Source organism: Moschus berezovskii, chromosome 15 (assembly GCF_049115385.1).
Source record: "Moschus berezovskii isolate FMDL1 chromosome 15, NW_MosBer_1.0, whole genome shotgun sequence".
Taxonomy (NCBI): Eukaryota; Metazoa; Chordata; class Mammalia; order Artiodactyla; family Moschidae; genus Moschus; species Moschus berezovskii.
This window is the reverse complement of record NC_142474.1, coordinates 40,936,945-40,958,325: the sequence shown is the minus strand read 5'-3', so window position 1 is coordinate 40,958,325 and position 21,381 is coordinate 40,936,945. Positions and strand designations below refer to the sequence as shown.

Here is a 21,381-nt window from a genome sequence, read left to right as displayed (position 1 = left end):
TTGATGAAGGTGAAGGGGGAGAGTGAAAAAGTTGGCTTAAAGCTCAACATTCAAAAACTCATACTATGGCATCTGGTCCCATAAGCTTATGTGAAATAGACAGGGGAAAATTGAAAACAGTGACAGACTTCATATTCTTGGGCAAAAAATCAATGTAGACTGTGACCACAGCCATGAAATTAAAGACACTTTCCCCTTGGAAGAAAAGCTATAGGAAGCCTAGACAGCATATTAAAAAGCAAAGACATCACTTTTCTGACAAAGTCCCATAGAGTCAAAGCTATGGCTTTTCCTGTAGTCATGTATGGATGTGAATGTAGGACCATAAAGAAAGCTGAGCACCAAAGAATTGATGCTTTTGAACTGTGGTGCTGGAGAAGACCCCGGGGAGTCCCTCGGGCTGAAAGAAGATCAAACCAGTCAACCCTAAAGGAAATCCTAGTTCCAACCCTGATATTTATTGAAAGGACTGATGCTGAACCTGAAGCTCCAATATTTGGCCACCAGATGTGAGAGCTGACTCATTAGAGAAGACCCTGATTTGGGGCAAGATTGAAGGCAGGAGGAAAAGGGTTGACAGAAGACGAGATGGTTGGAGGACATCATTGACTCAATGGAAATGAATTTGGGCAAACTCTGGGAAATAGTTAAGGAGAGGAGCCTTGTGTGCTGCGGTCCATAGGGTGGCAAAGAGTTGGGCACAACTGAGCACCTCATTTTTTGTCTTGTAGTGTGTTCTGCCATCTTCAGAGACAGCACATCACATCTTGGAGTCTCTTTTCTAATGCTCATATCTTCCCATCTTCTCTTCGACTACAGCCCTCCCAGGTCCCAGGACTTTGTGATTACACTAGGGTGACCCAGGTAATCCAGGAACATCCCCTGTCTCATGGTTTTAATCACCTTTTCTAAGTAGTTCCCTGAGCAGGTTCAGAACTTGTGCCCGTGCAGTGGAAGCACAGAGTTCTCACAACTGGACCACTAGGGAAGTCCCAGGTTCAGAAAGTTTTTACCCATAATTTCACCACATACATTTTGCACCCCTTTTCCTTTCTCTTCTCCTTCTGGAACCCCTATCATGTGAATGTTTTTATGTTCTATTCCCTAGTTAGAGAAGCATTCTTAATTACTATTCTGAATTCTGGTAAATGAATTCTTTTGGTAAATTATTCACCTCTATCTCTTTAGTGGATTTTTTTCAGAGTTTTTTCATATTGTTTCATTTGAGACAAATTCCTCTGTCTTCTCATTTTGCTTTACTTTCTCTGTCTCTATGAAATTAGGTGAAAAAGTTTCCTGCTCTGTTCTTGCAGGGGTGTCCTTGTGTGGATGCGTCCTTGTGCAATCTGTGTGCCCCTAGGCTTAGGGGCAGAGCTGGAGCTGAGGTGGGCCGGGTCACCCCTTCCTAGTGCATGCTGACAACTGTCGCCTCGAGGGGAGGAGGTGGGGGAGGCAAGAACCAGAGCCCAGTGTGAGCAAAGGCTTATCCTGTGCTCACTGACTGTCCCAACCCTACTGGGCCAGGCAGGTCCCAAGCGGCTGGAGCAGAAGCCATGAAGGTTGGCCTCAACTTAGTTCCACACCTTGTAAGTGTGCACCCCCCTCCCCATCCCTGACACTGGCACCTTTGTCCCAGAGAGAAGCAGAGCTGGAGGAAGGCGTGCTGGAGCAGCCCCAGGCATGGATGGCTGTGCATGTGGTGCAATCCTGGCAACTTGTCAGAGCTCCAGACCCTGCTCCTCTGGCCCCTCTCTGATGGTTGCCCTGCCCCATCCATGTGTGCCTGTGTTCCTGTGTGTGTTCCTTTGTGAAGGTGTTCATAGTTGGGTACTTTAAACAACTTGTTTAACAAACAAGGCAAGTACTCTTGGTAGATTTGTTCCTTGTAATGATTTTCCTTCATTCGTTTGCTTGGTATGCTCTTGGTCCTGGTTTTAGCCCAACAGGAAAACTCAGGGGTCTCAGTTCATTTCTGAGTCAGCATCTTGCCTGGCCCATGGGTGGATTTCTGATTCTGGTGTATTTATGACTGTTTTTGAATGCTCTATGTTCGCCCCCGACCCAAATCCACACCCCAGTTCAACTCCGTTCAGTTCAGTTCAGTCGCTCAGTCGTGTCCGACTCTTTGATATCCCATGAATCACAGCACACCATGCCTCCCTGTCTATCACCAACTCCTGGAGTTCACTCAACCTCATGTCCATTGAGTCGGTGATGCCATCCAGCTATCTCATTCTCTGTCATCCCCTTCTCCTCCTGCCCCCCTCCCTCCCAGCATCAGAATCTTTTCCAGTGAGTCAATTCTTCACATGAGGTGGCCAAAGTATTGGAGTTTCAGCTTTAGCATCAGTCCTTGCAATGAACACCCTGTATTGATCTCCTTTAGAATGGACTGGTTGGATCTCCTTGTAGTCCAAAGGACTCTCAAGAGTCTTCTCCAGCACCACAGTTCAAAAGCATCAATTCTTCGGTGCTCAGCTTTCTTCACAGTTCAACTCTCACATCCATACATGACAACTGGAAAAACCATAGCCTTGACTAGACGGACGTTTATTGGCAGTAATGTCTCTGCTATTTAATATGCTGTCTAGGTTTGTCATAACTTTCCTTCCAAGGAGTAAGCGTCTTTTAATTTCATGGCTACAATCAGGATCTTCACTGATTTTGGAGCCCCCCAAAATAAAGTCTGTCACTGTTTCTAGTTTCCCCATCTATTTCCCATGAAGTGATGGGACCAGATGAAGTGATCTTCGTTTTCTGAATGTTGAGCTTCAAGCCAACCTTTTCACTCTCCTGTTTCAGTTTCATCAAGAGGCTTTTGCGTTCCTTTTCGTTTTCTCCCATAAGGGTGGTGTCATCTGCATATCTGAGGTTATTGATATTTCTCCCAGCAATCTTGATTCCAGCTTCTGCTTTTCCAGCCCAGCGTTCCTCATGATGTACTCTACATATAAGTTAAATAAGCAGGGTGACAATATACAGCCTTGACGTACTCCTTTTCTAGTTTGGAAAAGGAGTCCATGTTTTTCCATGTCCAGTTCTGACTGTTGCTTCCTGACCTGCATACAGGTTTCTCAAGAGGCAGGTCAGGTGGTCTGGTATTCCCATCTCTTTCAGAATGTTCCACAGTTTATTGGGATCCACACAGTCAAAGGTTTTGGCATAGTCAATGAAGCAGAAATGGATGTTTTTCTGGAACTCTCTTGCTTTCTCCATGATCCAGCGGATGTTGGCAATTTGATCTCTGGTTCCTCTGCCTTTTCTAAAACCTGCTTGAACATCTGGGAGTTCACGGTTCACATATTAGTGAAGCCTGGCTTGGGGAATTTTGAGCATGACTTTACTAGCGTGTGAGGTGAGTTCAATTGTGTGGTAGTTTGAATATTCTTTGGCATTGCCTTTCTTTGGGATTGGAATGAAGACTGCCGTTTTCCAGTCCTGTGGCCACTGCTGAGTTTTCCAAATTTTCTGGCATATGAGTGCAGCACTTTCACAGCATCATCTTTCAAGATTTGAAATAGCTCAACTGGAATTCCATCACCTCCACTAGCTTTGTTCGTAGTGATGCTTTCTAAGGCCCACTTGACTTCACATTGGCTCTAGGTGACTGATCACGTCATCGTGATTATCTTGGTCATGAAGATCTTTTTTGTACAGTTCTTCTGTGTATTCTTGCCACCTCTTAATGTCTTCTGCTTCTGTTAGGTCCATACTATTTCTGTCCTTTATCGAGCTCATCTTTGCATGAAATGTTCCCTTGATATCTCTTATTTTCTTGAAGAGACCTCTTGTCTTTCCTATTCTGTTGTTTTCCTCTATTTCTTTTCACTGATCACTGAAGAAGGCTTTCTTATCTCTTCTTGCTATTCTTTGGAACTCTGCATTCAGATGCTTATATCTTTCCTTTTCTCCTTTGCTTTTCACTTCTCTTCTTTTCACAGCTATTTTTAAGGCCTCCTCAGACAGCCATTTTGTTTTTTGCATTTATTTTCCATGGGGATGGTCTTGATCCCTGTCTCCTGTACAATGTCACGAGCCTCCATCCATAGTTCATCAGGCACTCTATCTATCAGATCTAATCCCTTAAATCTATTTCTCACTTTCACTGTATAATATTAAGGGATTTGATTGAGGTCATATCTGAATGGTCTAGTGCTTTTCCCTACTTTCTTCAATTTAAGTCTGAATTTGGCAATAAGGAGTTCATGATCTGAGCCACAGTCAGCTCCTGGTCTTGTTTTTGCTAACTGTATAGAGCTTCTCCATCTTTGCTACAAAGAATATAATCAATCTGATTTCAGTGTTGACCATCTGGTGATGTCCATGTGTAAAGTTTTCTCTTGTGTTGTTGGAAGAGAGTGTTTGCTATGACCAGTGCGTATGCCTTACTATCCCACAAATCCACACCCCAATTCTATCAGGGCTTTACATGGTCTTGTGTGTGTCTCTACCCTTACTCCCTGGCCCTGGCCCCATATATATCTAGTCCTCTCACAACTGTAAGGAGCCACTCCAGCTGCTCTTAAGTTCAAGCTCAGAGTTAAGTGAAATGGACACCAGTTCCAGGCAAGCTCCAAGAAGGGGAGAATATTGCATAAGGATTTCTGCGATGAGTCTTCTTTGAGGGAGGTAGCAGGGTGCTGAGCTCCCTCCCTTTACAGATCAAGATGTCTCTGTTCAAGTCAGGGGAGAGGAGAGTTTGAGTAAAAACATACAGAAATATCTTTCCAGTCTTTTGGATCATCCCTAGTTGTGAGTTCACTTCGTTGCTGTTGATGTTTTTTTGACTGTTTCCCAGTACACCTACGACATTTTTCAGCTGCTTTCTCTTTCCATACTTCCCTTTTCAAGGGAGACTTCACTCCTCCTCGCTCAACATTTTGCTGACATCACTCTATGTGTTCAATTGAATTCTCTTTCACAACATCCACTTGTACCAGTGCATCATGATTTCCCTTACTCTTCCCAAATTTGTTGCAATTTCAGTTGTTTATAGGTTTTTCTTTTATGAATAATGTTTAGCACTATAACAAACTGTGTAAAATATGTATTGGGTGCATTATAAAAGTACTCTAAAAAGTTGTGTAACTTAATACATGGTATAAACACTCAAGAGCCAGTTTGAACCTGCACATGGTATCCAAAGATTGTTAATGATTAACGCTAATAAACACTTTGCCAAAATGTCTGGCTTTGGTATCTTTTTTTTTTCTTTTTTCTTTACATTATTGTATTGGTTTTTCCATACATTGACATGAATCTGTCCTGGGTGTACATGTGTTCCCCATCTTGAACCCCCCTCCCACCTCCCTCCCCATCCCATCTCTCTGGTTCATCCCAGTACACCAGCCCAGAGCATCCTGTATCATGCATCGAACCTGGACTGGCGATTCGTTTCACATATGATAATATACATGTTTCAATGCCATTCTCCCAAATCATCCCACCCTCGTCCTCTCCAACAGAGTCCAGAAGACTGTTCTATACATCTGTGTGTCTTTTAAGCAACCTAGAAGTCCATCTGCAGACAAATGGATAAGAAAGCTGTGCTACATATACACAATGGAGTATTACTCAGCAATTAAAAATAATACATTTGAATCAGTACTAATGAGGTGGATGAATCTGAAGCCTATTATACAGAGTGAAGTAAGCCAGAAGGAAAAACACCAATACAGTATACTAATGCATATATATGGTATCCTTTTTAGAATTTCACCCTAGTTAGGTCTGTAAGGGCTTCTCAGGTGGCCCAGTGGTAAGAAATCGCTTGCCAATGTAAATGATACAAGTGAGTTGGGTTCGATCCCTGGATCAGGAAGATAGTGTGGTGTAGGAAATGGCAACCCACTCCAGTACTCTAGCCCGGTAATTCCATGAACTGTGGAGCCTGGTGAGGTACAGTCCATGGGGTTCTAAAAGAGTCAGACATGACTTACTGACTATACCTTTACCACCAAGGGTGTGTAAAGCAAAATAATTTTGCTGTTGGAAAATTTAAAAAGGCAAATTGGTTTGTTTCACATTTTGATTCTCTCTTAAGAGATTACATTTTGGAAAATGCTTATTAATCAGCACTTTTTAATTGTGTAATTAGTGTGCCTTTCTGTACTATGAAACAGTTGTTTCAACTGATGTTTGATCAAAAGTGGGCATTATAATTAGAAAAGTGAAGTGACTGGTATGTGGACGTTTCTGTGTAACATTTGGTCAATAATTGTTTGGCACATTTCATCATTATATAACTGAAGTTATTCTGATAAAAAAAAAAAAAACTACCAATGTAACTGGCTTCATTTCTCTTCTTACTCTATGGGCACTGGTTTAATCCTCTCCTCCTCCAATGTATCTGCTAACATTGGACAGTCAGCTGGGGCGTTGACTTCCTGTTATTTATAACCTGTGGAGGCAGAAGAAAAGATCACTCTGCTTATTCAGAGGTGAAACAGGCAATGGATCCCAAAGGCCAGAGAGTTAAGCTTAACGATGGCCACTTCATTCCTGTCCTTGGATTTGGCAGCTCTGAAGCTAAAGAGGTAACAGAGGTGGTTTGGGGTTAAGATATAAATAGTAGTGGATGTAAGAAGAGTGGAAGGGACTTGGGTTGTCAAGTACAGAGCTCCTGGCTAGCTTCTCTAGCCACTAACCAGGCTAGAACCATGTCCTGTGAAAGGGGAGAGAGCATCCAGTCTTCACTCTGCATCAAGGTCTGAGGCTGTGCTCACCTGCAGATTACTGTTGGTGCCCCCTCTCCCCACCCCCAGTTTCTGTCTTTTTCCCAGTTTGGCAGAAGAGGTGAGAATCAGCTGTCAAGATCACTGACGGTCCACTGCTTTGCTTTGAGGGTGATTGCAATGGCTGGGTTTCTCTGTTTATTTCATTAATTCCAGAACTCTTACCTCCTTCAAAAAAGATGTGACCCAGAGAAGTATTTGAGGTGGAAGGTCCTAAGGATGAGGTGAATAGGAACTAAGGGGAGGGAATTGCTTTTCTACCGTGGGTTGCCTGGTAGGTGCCAGGCAAGACACTCCAGCTGTGTTTTGCTTTGTACTTCGGTTGCTCCTTGGAAACTTCTTCTAATGGAAAATATAGTGTCATTTGAGGGGTTAAGCTACCATCTTAAAGGCCAGGGTGTACAATGTATCCTCGGGTATTGTAATGTCTTTTTATTAATTGTTTTTCAGTGCTTAGACAGAAAAGGGACTAGTGGACAAGTCTCTAGACCTAAAGTCAGAAAGTTTGCTGTCCATCTTGTCTTTAGAGAATGTAGTTGTTTCAAGTTCTCATCCTGAAACTTTCCATCTCACCTTTGTCATTTGGAGAATAGAAGGAAATATTCAGAGGCATTTTGGTAAGAGAAGACAGGACTTTGTAGTGCAAAGTAGGGTGGGGGGCTGAAAGTGTCCAGGCTAGTACTGAAGCTCACTGGTCCATTCCTCAGTACATCCCTGAATGCCCAAGTGTTTAAGAAAGACCAGGACTGAATCCAACAGAGAGTTTTACACCAATTCTCTACCTCCTTGAAATAGAAAAGATTCTGACACATAAAAAAATGAATTATTAGCTTTTAAAACAAAGTTAATCCTGCCATTTGAAACCACACAGGTGAACTGGGAGAACACTAGCTAATTGAAGTAAGCCAGAAATAAAAATACAAATACTACATGATGTCTTTGTGAAAAGTGCAAGTGAAGTTGCTCAGTCGTGTCCGACTCTTTGCTACCTCATGGATGGTAGCCTACCAGGCTAGTCTGTCCATGGGATTTTCCAGGCAAGAACACTGGAGTGGGTTGCCATTTCCTTCTCCAAGAGATCTTCTTGACCTAGGGATCACACCTTGGTCTCCCTTATTGTAGGCAGATGCTTTACCGCCTGAGCCACCAAGGAAGTCTCTTTGTAGGTGGAATCTAAAATAGTGGAACTTATAGAAAAAGAGAGTAGAGAAATGAAGACCAGAAGTGGAGACAAATCTGCGAAAATTGGAAAGATGTTTGTCAACAGTGTAGACCTGCAGTGATAAGATGAGTAAGTTGGTGACCTGATGAAAGCACCGTGACTATAGTTATAAAGAATGGGTGATACCCTGAAATTTTGTAGAGACTAGATCTTAAGTTTTCTTGCAAACCCCCTAAAGTAAAGTAAGTGAAATGAGGGATCTGCTAACTAGCTTGATTTTGGTGATCATCAACATTGGATCCTTATATGAGAACATCACTTTGTACATCTTGAATAGATACAGTTTATATTTGGTGTATTCCACATATCTTCACTGGTAGATAGCATTCTTAGAAGCTTTCACCTTACTTCTTTTTCCTTTACTTTTTAAAAATTTATTTATTTTAATTCGAGGCTAATTACAGTACTGTATTGGTTTTGCCATACATTGACATGAGTCTGCCCCGGGTGTACATATGTTCCCCATCTTGAACCCCCCTCCCACCTCCCTCCCCATCCCATCTCTCTGGTTCATTCCAGTACACCAGCCCCGAGCATCTTATATCATGCATCGAACTTGGACTAGCGATTCGTTTCACATATGATAATATACATGTTTCAATGCCATTCTTCCAAGTCACCCCACCCTCGTCGAATCACCTTGCTTCTTGATGCTAGAGTCATGTCTACCTCTTTGTGATCCTATGGATTACAACAGGCCAGGCTCCCTGTCTCTCACTATCTCCTGTAGTTTATTGTCTTTACTGTATACCTTATACCTTTGTTGATTTTGCTACAAGTATCTTAGAGTATAAATCTTATTCATGACTACAACATTATGCTGAATCCTTTGGGTCCACTGAAACTGGAGGTGGGCTTAAGGTCCTCTGATGGCTGTGACCGACCACGGATCATTAGGGATGTAAGGGTTACTGGGTATATATTTAAAATCTGACCAGGAATGCTCAGGGAAACTGTCCAGGGTTTAGCAGCACACATACAGATCTAATCAAATTATGAAGAAAAGTTGATTCTTTGGAAGATCAAAGCGTTTGCTAGCAATCTCTTAATCATATGGATGTTCAAATTCTGTCTTTGTTCTTATGTAGGTTCCTAAGAGTGAAGCTCTGGAAGTCACCAAATTCGCCATAGAGGTTGGGTTCCGCCATATTGACTGTGCTTATGTGTATCAAAATGAAGAGTACGTTGGCCAGGCCATTCGAAGCAAGATTGCAGATGGCACTGTGAAGAGAGAAGACATATTCTACACTTCAAAGGTATTGTGTGTTGTGTGTGTGAATATGTGAGCTTGTGAATGTGCCCAGGTGACTAATATATAATAAGATCATTTGTTTGGTGAAGAGTTTATTGGTGAACCATATTTCTTGGTATATTTTTAAGGTATTAGAAATCCTTGGTGTTCAGTGGTTAAGAGCTGGCACATTACCATCATTGGTCAAGGAAGTTATATCCCACAAGCCACATGGTAAGACCAAAAGAAAATTTCCTAAATTATTATTAATAAAATTTCTACTCTCTAATATTTTCAGCTTTGGTGCACTTTCCTTCGACCAGAGTTGGTTAGACCAGCCTTGGAAAAGTCACTGAAAAATCTTCAACTGGACTATGTCGATCTCTATATTATTCATTGTCCACTGTCTGCAAAGGTTGGAAGTACATGTGATCACATCAATGTTATATGCTGTGTTAGAATGTGCGTCAACTTGCATGGATGGTTGAAGTAAGATTTTTCTTAGTAGATTGAAGGGATGATTATGCTAGAGTAGAATCCCCCAAATAATCATTTGTGGTCATCTATTTATTGAGTTTCTTTGAATCTGTTACATGCCTCCAAGACAAAGGAGTTAATATTCTGAGAATCTTTGCTTGAAAAACTTGAGGAAGTAGAAATAGGTGAGTTCTTCACACAGTCCTGGTTATGACTCCTGAGTGTCTGGGGATTTCATGAACCAAGAGTTGGTGAAGCCATGGTGAGCATGACACTGCTTTACATTGAACATGACGAGTTTATATTTTCTTTCATCCTTTTAAGTTGAACAGAATTGATGGTGTTCCCTCTTGGGTGAGTCTAAACCTTGTACTTTTATAGGGAATTGGGAGACATTGTCTACAGTCCTGCCCGACTTTACAATGAGATTTGTAGACTGCACTTAGTCATTAAGAATGTTTCACTTAGAACTCAAATAGGGGCACTGTATCAACCTAGAGGGGTGGGATTTGGAGGGAGATATGAAGGAGGTTCAAAAGGGAGGAGATATATGTTTACCTATGGCTGATTCATGCTGAGGCTTGACAGAAAACAACACAATTCTGTAAAGCAATGATCCTCCAATTAAAAAAGAAATTAAAAAGAAAGAATGGTTTGCTTTGAACTCTTGATTTCAAGTTGCAGAAATTAACTCAAGCCATCTAATGCAAAATAGCTAAGTGGACTAAGTAGACTGCAAGTCTCAGACACAGAGAAATTTGAGGATTTGCAGGACTTTTCAGAAAAGTCTCCTTTTTCTGTCCCTTATCATGGCATTACTATATTTTTACTGAAAATTTTCATTGGTGGCAAATATGATTTTGGGGGCATTTCATGTCTCAGGGTCATGAATATTTGAGAGCATGTCTGGATCTTCCACATCCCATATCAGCCTAACGAGAGCCTTGCTGGTTTACATGCCTGCTCTAGGGCATCTGATACTCGAAGGGAAAAGGAAATCTGATTATCTAGACCAGGTGTAGCTTGCAATTTTTATTCTGGAAATTATGGCATGGAACTTACTGCCCTTCTCAGACCAGAGATATTTCAAGACAGGCAAGTACAGGAAACAGACAAAATTCACAGAAATCACTGGAAGTCCCTTTCTTTAGGACATAGAAAAATTGTATTTTTTGAAATATATAATAAGTGTAAGACAATAGAATAAGCCTCCCTCCTATAGAAATTGCTTACAACTCCATACACAATTCACCTTGCAAATATTAGTATGTACCTACCTCATGGGATTTAATTTCAAGTGCCTTGCAGCCTGGCTAAATGTGGAGAAATTATTTTGTCACATCTCTAATATTCCTGCTTCTGTTCCAGCCAGGGGAGGCATTACTTCCAAAAGATCAAAATGGAAAACTGGCAGCTGACTCGGTGGATCTCTGTCACACATGGGAGGTGAGTCCAGGGAGGAGAGAGCTAGAGGAGAAACCAGGTGAGGGGGAACTTCCTTCATTTCTTCCACCTGTGAGAATGGGCTGTGGACCATCAGACTCAGCAGTTCATGAATCTGAGGGCTGGGATGCTGAGGTTGTGGGGAGGAAACCATTGCTGAAATGTTTACATAGAGGAACGAATTGGAGAATTTTGGACAATGAAGACAATGCATTTTTCCTTCCATGTGATATGTCTTCTTTGGGTTTTTTTAATGGAGGAAATGGTAATTCTTCAATTTATGTGTTGACTTTCTTCCATTTGTTTCCTGCTGATACTCAATGCTAATTCTTGAACGTGACCAAGTTTATTGATTTTTTTCAGCATTTATTCTTGTTCTATTGCCCATTCCAAGTGACTGCTCACCACCCCTCCCTCCCAGGCCCTGGAAATGTGTAAGGAGGCAGGGCTGACTAAGTCCATTGGGGTGTCCAACTTCAACCACAAGCAGCTGGAGAGGATCCTAAACAAGCCGGGGCTCAAGTATAAGCCCGTCTGCAACCAGGTGAGCAACTCAGCTCCTCTCCCTCCTGCTCTTCAGATCCTCCTTCTTGCACTGGAGCCAGACATGTGTCTTTCCTCCTCTCCTGTTCATCCATCCTTTGTGGACAGAGGACTCTAAAGAACAGAGTCTCTATCTGGATGGTGTAAATAGAATCCAAAATAGTATCTCTGTGTAGTCTGGATGGAAAAGGTGGGAGGACATCCTGCTGAATTGTAGGTAGAACCTAGAACTAGAGGTAGGAGATGTTTCCCTGAGATTAAAGGATGACAAGATTGGATGGGAAAGTGCCCTGAAATGAACTGTGTATAGGAAGGAAGCCATGAAAACATAGAATGAGAAGTAAATTAATAAAGTAACAAATCAGCTGAGATGGGTGGTAAGGGTTTGTGTGGGGTTCTGATGGCTGAATCCTTAGTCTTCTTGTCTCAGCATTTATGAGTCTCAACAGGGAGGACAGAACAGAAAAATGTGCTGGAGATGATGAAAGTCATCCAGTTTAGAGGGTGAAGTTAAAGGCTTGTGATGATGCTAACACAAAATAAAACATTTACCCGGGAACATCTACTCAAATGTAGAGTACACCATTTGATTACTCAGTCTTGGACTGGTTCTCCCATCCATGGTCTGTCATAAAATTAACTGTATAAACACACTTTCTCTGTTTCTCTCTAGATGTTGATATTTCCAGTTTATATTTAATGTTGCAAGCTTTCCTTTCAGTTCAGTTCAGTTCATTCACTCAGTTATGTCTGACTTTTTGTGACCCCATGAACCACAGCATGCCAGGCCTCCCTGTCCATCACCAACTCCGGGAGTCCACCCAAACCTTTGTCCATTGAGTCAGTGATGCCGTCCAACCATGTCATCCTCTGTCGTCCACTTCTCCTCTTTTCCTCAATCTTTCCCAGCATCAGGGCCTTTTACAATGACTCAGCTCTTCACATCATGTGGCCAAAGTTTTGGAGTTTCACCTTCAACATCAGTCCTACCAATGAACACCCAGGACTGATCTCCTTTAGGATGGACTGGTTGGATCTCCTTGCAGTCCGAGAGACTCTCAAGAGTCTTCTCCAACACCACAGTTCAAAAGCATCAATTCTTTGGAACTCAGATTTCTTTATAGTCCAACTCTCACATCCATACATGACCACTGGAATAGCCATAGTCTTGTCTAGTCAAGGATATGGTTTTTCCCGTGGTCATATATGGATGTGAGAGTTGGACTGTGAAGAAAGCTGATCGACAAAGAATTGATGCTTTTGAACTGTGGTGTTGGAGAAGACTCTCGAGAGTTCCTTGTACTGCAAGGAGATCCAACCAGTCCATTCTAAAGGAGATCAATCCTGGGTGTTCATTGGAAAGACTGATGCTAAAGCTGAAACTGCAATACTTTGGCCACCTCATGCGACGAGTTGACTCACTGGAAAAGACTCTGATGCTGGGAAAGGTTGGGGGCGGGAGGAGAAGGGGACAACAGAGAATGAGATGGCTGGATGGCATCGCCGACTCTCTGGACATGAGTTTGAGTGAACTCCGGGAGTCAGTGATGGACAGGGAGGCCTGGCGTGCTGTGATTCATGGGGTCGCGGAGAGTCGGACACGACTGAGTGACTGAACTGAACTGACTAGACAGGTGTTTGTTGACAAAATAATGTCTCTGCTTTTTAAGATGCTGTCTATCTTGGTCATAACTTTCCTTCCAAGGAGTAAGTGTGTTTTAATTTCATGGTTGAAATCAGCATCCGCAGTGATTTTGGAGTCCATAAAATTAAAGTCAGCCACTGTTTTCCCATATACTTCCCATGAAGTGGTAGGACAAGATGCCATGATCTTAGTTTTCTGAATGTTGAGCTTCAAGCCAACTTTTTCACTCTCCTCTTTCACTTTCATCAAGAGGCTTTTTAGTTCTTCTTCACTTTCTGCCATAAAGGTTGTGTCATTTGTATATCTGAGGCTATTTATATTTCTCCCGGCAATCTTGATTTCAGCTTGTGCTTCCTCCAGCCCAGCATTTCTCATGATGTACTCCGCATATAAGTTAAATAAGCAGGGTGGCAATATATAGCCATGATGTACTCCTTTTCCTAATTTTCCTATTTGGAACCAGTCTGTTGTTCTGTGTCCAGTTCTAACTGTTGCTTCCTGACCTGCATACAGGTTTCTCAACAGGCAGGTCAGGTGGTTTGGTATTTCCATCTCTTTCAGAATTTTCCACAGTTTATCTTTCCTTTAGGCACTTAAAACTTTTATTCTTTCTCTGTCATATTAATATTCCCTTTTCAAATAATCTGATACTCTTCTCTGTTCACATTCTACAGGTGGAATGTCACCCTTATCTCAATCAGAGTAAACTGTTGGATTTCTGCAAGTCACATGATGTTGTTCTTGTTGCCTTTGGTGCTCTAGGATCCCAACGAATAAAAAAATGGTATTGAATCCAATTGAAGACTAGTGGGAGTTTCCCTAAAATTCAATTTTCGATGAGATATTTTAAGATACAGTACTCAGATAACACTCATAAGCATAGGGGAGAGAGGGGACGGATGGAATATTTTCTTCTATCTTCTTATCACCCTGCCATTTTTCTTACATTGTAGTAGCTCATAGACTCGTCAGTAACAGTTGTCTGCATTAAAATCTATATATAATCCCCTAGTTGGAACCCGAGACACAAGCTTATGTCATGATTTATTTAATTATTAACTAATAACATATTTCAAAATAGAAATTCCAAGTGTCACTTACCTTATGCCTAAAATTGTGTAATAATATACAATTCTCAGGTCTATTATGATAGAAAAAATAAACTTGAACCATTTTTGTAAATATCTAAAGAAGAGTAATGAGGGAATAAATGTCTCTGATTTTGAGACTACTTACTTTTTATCAATACATTAAGAAAGTGAAATTTAAAAACTCTGTGGTCTTTCCCTTCTGTTTCTCATTCATGCCCTTGATTATAGAAGAAAAACAACTTCTGAGAATTAAAGAAAAAACCCACAACTTTAGCAATCCTGGTCTCAGGTCAATAACGCATCTGAATCACCTGCAGAGCTTTGTAAACACAGAATGGGACGTGACACAGTTGAGACGCTGATTTAGTTTCTCTTCAGCTAAGCCATGAAATTTGTATTTCTAACAAAATCCCAGGTGATACTGATGATGCTAGTCCATGGACCACACTTTGAGAAGCAGTGGTGTAGATCTGTTGATCTACTTGATCTGTTTGGGAAAACTACTCACGAACTGAGTACTTAGTCTCAGCTCCTCAGCTTTTCTGAATTTTCTTCCAGGATGAATAAGAACCACCCCTTTCTCTTGGAGGACCCGGTTCTCGGTGCAATTGCCAAAAAGCACAAGCAAACCCCAGCTCTGGTTGCCCTTCGCTACCAGATACAACGTGGGGTTGTGGTTCTGGCCAAGAGTTACAACAAGAATCGGATCAAAGAGAACCTACAGGTGATGTGTGGGGCTGTTGGCAGAGGGCATCCTAAGGAATATCCTTCATGAGGGTCATTCTTTGTCTGTCTGTCCAGACTTTCCTTGAGACAAGATGAATTACCTGTTCTTCCCTGTGCATGAATGCCTTGTGTGTATTCCTGATGGTTTTCTCCTCCTACTGTGGCAACAGGAGAGGTGGCTTGGCTGCAGAGTTCAGTTCTGTTCAGTCGCTCAGTCTCGTTTGACTCTTTTCAACCGCATGGACTGCAGCACGCCAGGCTTCCCTGTCCATCACCAACTCCTGGAGATTGCTCAAAGTCATGTCCATCAAGCTGTTGATGCCATCCAATCATTTCATCCTCTATCTTCCCCTATTCCTCCTGCCTTCCATCTTTCGCGGCATCAGGGTCTTTTCCAATGAGTCATTTCTTCGCATCAGGTGGCCAAAGTATTGGAGCTTCACCTTCAGCATCAGTCCTTCTAATGAATATTCAGGACTGGTTTCCTTTACAATTGACTAGCTTGATCTCCTTGCAGTCCAAGGGACTCTCAAGAGTCTTCTCCAACACCACAGTTCAAAAGCATCAGTTCTTTGGCGCTCAGCTTTCTTTAGGGTCTACCTCTCACATCCATACATGGCTACTGGAAAAAGCACAGCTTTGACTGTGGACATTTGTCGATAAAGGAATATCTCTGCTTTTTAATATGCTGTCTAGTTTTGTCATAGCTTTTCTTAGAAGGAGCAAGGGTCTTTTAATTTCATGGCCGCAGTCACGATCTATAGTGGTTTTGGAGCCCAGGAAAATAAATTTGGACAGAAAATGGAGATTTTAGTTCCAGTGCTAGGTCTGCAACTTACCCTATCACTATGTACAAATGATGTCTTCTGACCTTCATTCTCAATGGATGAAATTGCATTATGTGATTATTTTAAGCATTTGGACTGTGTTAACAAAATGCCTCAAATTTGGTGTCTTAGAAACAATTAAAATTTGTTTCTCACATTTCTGAAGCTGGAGGTTTGAGGTCAGGGTGCCTGTACGTTCATGTAATAGCCCCTCCTCTAAGTCATAAAGTTCTCCTTGTATTTTAACATGGTTGAGGGGCAACAGAGTTCCCCCAAGTTTCTTATATGACTGTAATATTGTTGAAATCTCATTCACAAAGGCTCCACCATCATGACCTAATCACCCCTGAATGGCTCCATTTCTAACACCATCCACATGTGAATTTTGGGGCATGAAAATTATGGCAGCAATCTTTCATCTCCAAATCATTGTGGTTTTATTTTGCATTTTCCTAAATACTAATAAGGTTTCATCTTCATATATTTAACCTTCTTGAGTTCCTGTCTTTGTGAAGTTCCTCTTCAAGGCTTTGTCCACTTTTGCGTGATGTCTCTCATTTGTTTTCTGTGTAAGAGACCATTACTCTTCCCTTAGGCATAGGTGTTCAGAAAACTCTCCCCAGTTTTAAGATTTAATGCAGAGATCAGTTATGTATCTCTTGATTTTGTGGTTTGAGATTCTGCCTGCACCCAGCTTAACTGTTGTCCTCTTGGCTGGGCTCCCTCAGGCCTTTGCTGTTCAGTGCAGAGCAGCTTGGCAGTTCTGCTGTGGCAGGTGGATATAACTCTTCTCAGAGGAGCCTGCACACTTCACCATGTAGTTTTTCATATATATTTGGCTAGGCTGTGGTCAACTAACTTGATTTTCATCTCAGGACAGTGCTGTGATTTCAAGCTAGGGAGTGGGAAAAAATCCAATTCATTGTCACAGCTCAGAATTTAGTCACCACTTCTTCTTGCAAATTTTAGTCTCCATTACAAGTCATAGGTCAGGCCATGTCTAGGGTCAGGTGCATGGGCCCTTGAAAAATTGTTTTTCTGTTTCCATTAAAATTTGATTTGAAAATACACCTGAAACTGATTTTCTAATATGAAATAAAAATGATTGCCTATATGTTTATTTACTTAAATGTATTTAATATATTTTCACTATCAACTCTGTCATTTAATAAGTGACCATAAGTACATTTGTGGCCCTTCTCTTCCATTTAACTTTCAGTTTTCTCTTCTGTGTTTTTGAAATGGAAAATAAGTGTTCTTTCTCAGAATGGTACATTTGTCTTTAAGGATGTCCTGACTGTTCTTGAGTAGCTGTTGTTTTATTTAAAATTTAGTGTCACTTTACTGATTTCCACAAAAGAATATGTGATTAAGTCATGTTCATGTTGCATTGAATCACTTGATCACTCTGGAAAATGTATTTCTTTAGAAAGTTGAGCCATTTTTTTCATGACTGTGATGTGAATTTTTAATAATTTGTTGTTCCTTAATGTTTTAAACACTTTTCATTCATAATTGTTTACACTAAAGCATTAGTTGCTTTAGATGTGTCTGACTCTTTGTGACCCCATGTATTGTATCCTGTCAGGCTCCTCTGTCTGTGCGATTCTCCAGGCAAGAATGCTGGAGTGGGTTGCCATTTCCTTCTCCAGGACATTTTCCCAACACAGGGATCTTCGCCACTAAGGCATTGATGTAGTAGATAATGAGCAAGTTTCATATTTCGGAACAGTATTTCAAGGTGGAATTTCCTTCCCACACTGCTTCAGCTGAACGCTCTCACCCTTAGGGCGTGTTGGGGAAAGGCAAACAGTCCAATGTTAGCTCAGGTTCAGTATCGAATCAGGAGTGTCTAAAGCAGAGTGTTTGGAAAAAGCAGATTTTGGTTTGTTTTCTGCCACAAGTGATTCACTTAGAAAGATAAGGGACTGATGTGCTATAATGCTTGTGAGGTGGACAGAGAAGGAGAAGGTGTAGGAAGGAAAGGTGAGAACTCATCAGAGGATCCCAGGTTGTTCTCCTGGAAGCTGAGGATAGACACGTCTTCCCTGTCCCCTCTTCCTGTCTCCATCCAGCTGGAAAGTCCTCCAGTCCCCAGGGGGAGGCCAACTCCTTCTGGGAGAGGTTAACGTGATTGTTCCTTCCTTCCAGGTGTTTGACTTTGAACTGAGTCCTGATGACATGAAAGCAATCGATGGCCTCAACAGAAATATAAGATATTATGATTTACTAATGTAAGTGACTGTTTCACACACACAGCTTTTTTTTTTTTTTTTTTGTCACAGGCAGGTGAGCAGGGGAACTAAGCTTTTAAAAAACTTAATTCTTGGAAGGCAGTCCTGATTTCTAGTGTAGGAGTCAGCCAGATACTTCCTGCAGACCTCAAACCAGAGATTTCCTCCAGGGCTTCATCCTTGATCAACAGAAATGTAATTGGGGACCAGGACAGCCCATCAGTAAAATTCCCACAGTTGACATTATGGTGAATAAATTCACTACTTTGTTCCCCTAATCCCTGTGCCTGGTGTACCCCCTCTCCAGGGAGCCAGGAAACACAAAGGGCACAGTGCCTGCCATCCACTATTCTTTCAGGGACCAGTGAACATGTTTAATTGTTACTTCTACTTACGTCAGGGGAAAATGACTATATTAACTAAAACTATGGTATAATGACACCAGATTTCATACATGAATCCACCTCTTTGTCTTCCAGTGGTTCCAATCACCCTGAGTATCCATTCACTGAAGAATATTGACTCTCAGCTCTCATGTGGTTCTTCCATAAGTTGTTACTTCTAGGGTGGTGAAGAAAATTGTTATGCCTGAAGGAGAAGTTTGAATAAAGTGTCTGAACTTCTGAAACCATGCCTTTCCTTTTAAAAATAAACATTTTTTAAAACAGCATATACTTCAAAGTAAGAATATTCTTTCTTCCTAATGATTGAAATAATACATATATATGACGGAATATTTAGATAGAGAAGGGACAGGATGGGCAATGTTGATCAGCTGTGTTTAGTGAAGTGAAAGTCACTCAGTCGTGTCCGACTCTTGCGACCCCATGGACTGTAGCCCGCAAGGTTCCTCTGTCCATGGGATTCCCCACCCAAGAACACTGGAGTGGGTTGCCATTTACCCACTGGATAACAGTTACCTTTGATGCGTTTACCTTGTGATTTTCCTAGACAAATATGTGTGTTTGTTCATTTACAAAGATAAATAAACTTCAACCTACAGGTTGTATACTTCTCTTGAAACAGAGCCTAATTATCTTGGTAAGCTAAAAACATGAGTTTAAAAAATCCAGTATTATATTTTGCTTCCTGTATAGTAAGCAACACATCTTTGTCATTTATGTAATTTCTTATTTGTCTGCCCGTGCTCAGCATTTTGATGAATCTTTACATATTTTGAGTTTATCCATTGGTCATTTAACCAAACTTCATTGAACATTCTTTAGTAAGAAATTGTTATATCAATAAATGTCAGTAAGTGAAGTGAGAAATGTCTTGAGTCATTAGTCTTGTGGAAAATAAAACTGTGAATGATATCAGGAGAATTTAACTGTTAGAAATGGGTAAGTGTCTGTTGAGACGATTCTGCACGGTCTCTCCCATTTCATCTGTATATCTTTTAGGCAGAGACACCAAATCCCCTTCACCTCACACACCTTTTCATTTTTACAAACAGCCTTGAAACACAGAGACAGTGGCACCCTGCAATTCTCTGGAATCAGTTCAGTTCAGTTCAGTTCAGTCGCTCAGTCGTGTCCGACTCTAGGGCTAGCAAGTCAGCTGATTTGGGTGGAGTTTAGTGAGGTGGGAGAGAGGAGCTGAAGAGAAGTCAGAGAGCCGGTGAGGTAGGGGTTCCTTGTCACATAAGCTTTTACAGGACTTTCTTCTTCTCAGTCACTCAGTCATGTCCGACACTCTGTGATGCCATGAATCACAGCACGCCAGGCCTCCCTGTCCATCACCAACTTCCGGAGTTCACTCAAACTCATGTCCATAGAGTCAGTGATGCCATCCAGCCATCTCATTCTCTGTCGTCCCCTTCTCCTCCCGCCCCCAACCTTTCCCAGCATCAGAGTCTTTTACAGTGAGTCAGCTCGTCGCATGAGGTGGCCAAAGTATTGCAGTTTCAGCTTTAGCATCAGTCCTTCAAATGAACACCCAGGATTGATCTCCTTCAGAAGAGACTGGTTGGATCTCCTTGCAGTACAAGGGACTCTCAAGAGTCTTCTCCAACACCACAGTTCAAAAGCATCAATTCTTTGTCGATCAGCTTTCTTCACAGTCCAACTCTCACATCCATACATGACCATGGGAAAAACCATAGCATTGACTAGACGGACCTTTGTTGGCAAAGTAATGTCTCTGCGACTTTACTGTGAGGGAAATGGAGAAGGATATTTCCAGAATACTGCTTCTTGGGCCCCTCTCTGATAGCCAGTGGCCACCCTGGCCTGTTCAGACATCCTGCTGGTCTGAGCCAGCTCTGTATCCTCCACTGCCCACTCTGCCCAGCATAGGTGGCCCTCGCCCCAGGGAGAGTGAACTGGCTCCAAAGGCACTGAGGGGTCATGTCTGGGCTGGGGGCACTCGGGCTGCCCAGTAAACCAGCCAAGTCCTGGCAGCGTTTGGTGTCCCCCGTAGCCTGTTCTAGGAGCAGGAGCGGGTGCGTGTCTCAGGAAAGGAGTCAGGTTCCCGGGCCTCCTGTGGGTCCCCCTGGGTTCACAGCAGCTGTGGGGCCGCGACCTCCTGGCGTTGTCCCAGGGCTGTGGTGCCCAGTGTGTGGTGTGCACGGGTCTCTGCAGGGAGGACCTCCAATCCCTTGTCCCCCTTCCTCATGTGGGGCCCTCCCGTGGGCTCAGTCCTGATCTGACGGCTTCTCTTCCCTTCCCACCCAGTTCCTTAGGGATGGTTCTATCCAGCCTTGGTGGAGGGGGCTTCCTGCTGGTGCCGTGTGTTTTCAGGAGATGTTACCCTGATGAGCTACTGGGGGGATGATCTCAGCATCAGCTAGCCCACCTGAAGCTCCTCCCCCGGTCAGTGTGTGACACTCACGATGCACTAAGTGTGGTTCTCGTGACAGTTCTGGAAGGGTCGGTGCAGATTTCTTTTCTTCCTTTCATGGATCAGACTTCCTAGGTAGGGCAGGGGTAAAGAATCTGCCTGCCAATGCAGGTTGGATCCCTGATCCAGGAAGATCCTCTGGCAAAGGAAATGGCAGCCCACTCCAGTATTCTTGTCTGCAGAATCCCATGGACAGAGAAACCTGTGGGGTTACCATCCATGGGGTCACAAAAGAAGGGTCTTGTCTTAGCGACTAAACCGTAAGAAAAACAATTTCATGGCTCATGTTTTTCTCTTTCATTTTTCCTGTCTCTCTTTTTAGCTTTTCCCACCTCATTTCTTTATTGTATGCCTTTTCTCTCTCTTC

General features: G+C 42.3%; 1 protein-coding gene across 1 annotated transcript; it reads left to right on the top strand.

Annotated features, from left to right (window-relative positions):
• The first annotated feature begins 6,423 nt into the window (after window positions 1–6,423).
• Window positions 6,424–18,793, top strand: LOC129555459 (aldo-keto reductase family 1 member C3-like). Its single transcript, XM_055424900.2, has 9 exons — window positions 6,424–6,536; window positions 9,045–9,212; window positions 9,486–9,602; window positions 11,033–11,110; window positions 11,529–11,651; window positions 13,970–14,079; window positions 14,945–15,110; window positions 18,091–18,173; window positions 18,653–18,793. The coding sequence occupies exons 1-9, from the start codon at window positions 6,453–6,455 to the stop codon at window positions 18,693–18,695; spliced, it is 972 nt and encodes a 323-aa protein (XP_055280875.1). The 5' UTR covers window positions 6,424–6,452; the 3' UTR covers window positions 18,696–18,793.
• The last annotated feature ends 2,588 nt before the right edge of the window (window positions 18,794–21,381 follow it).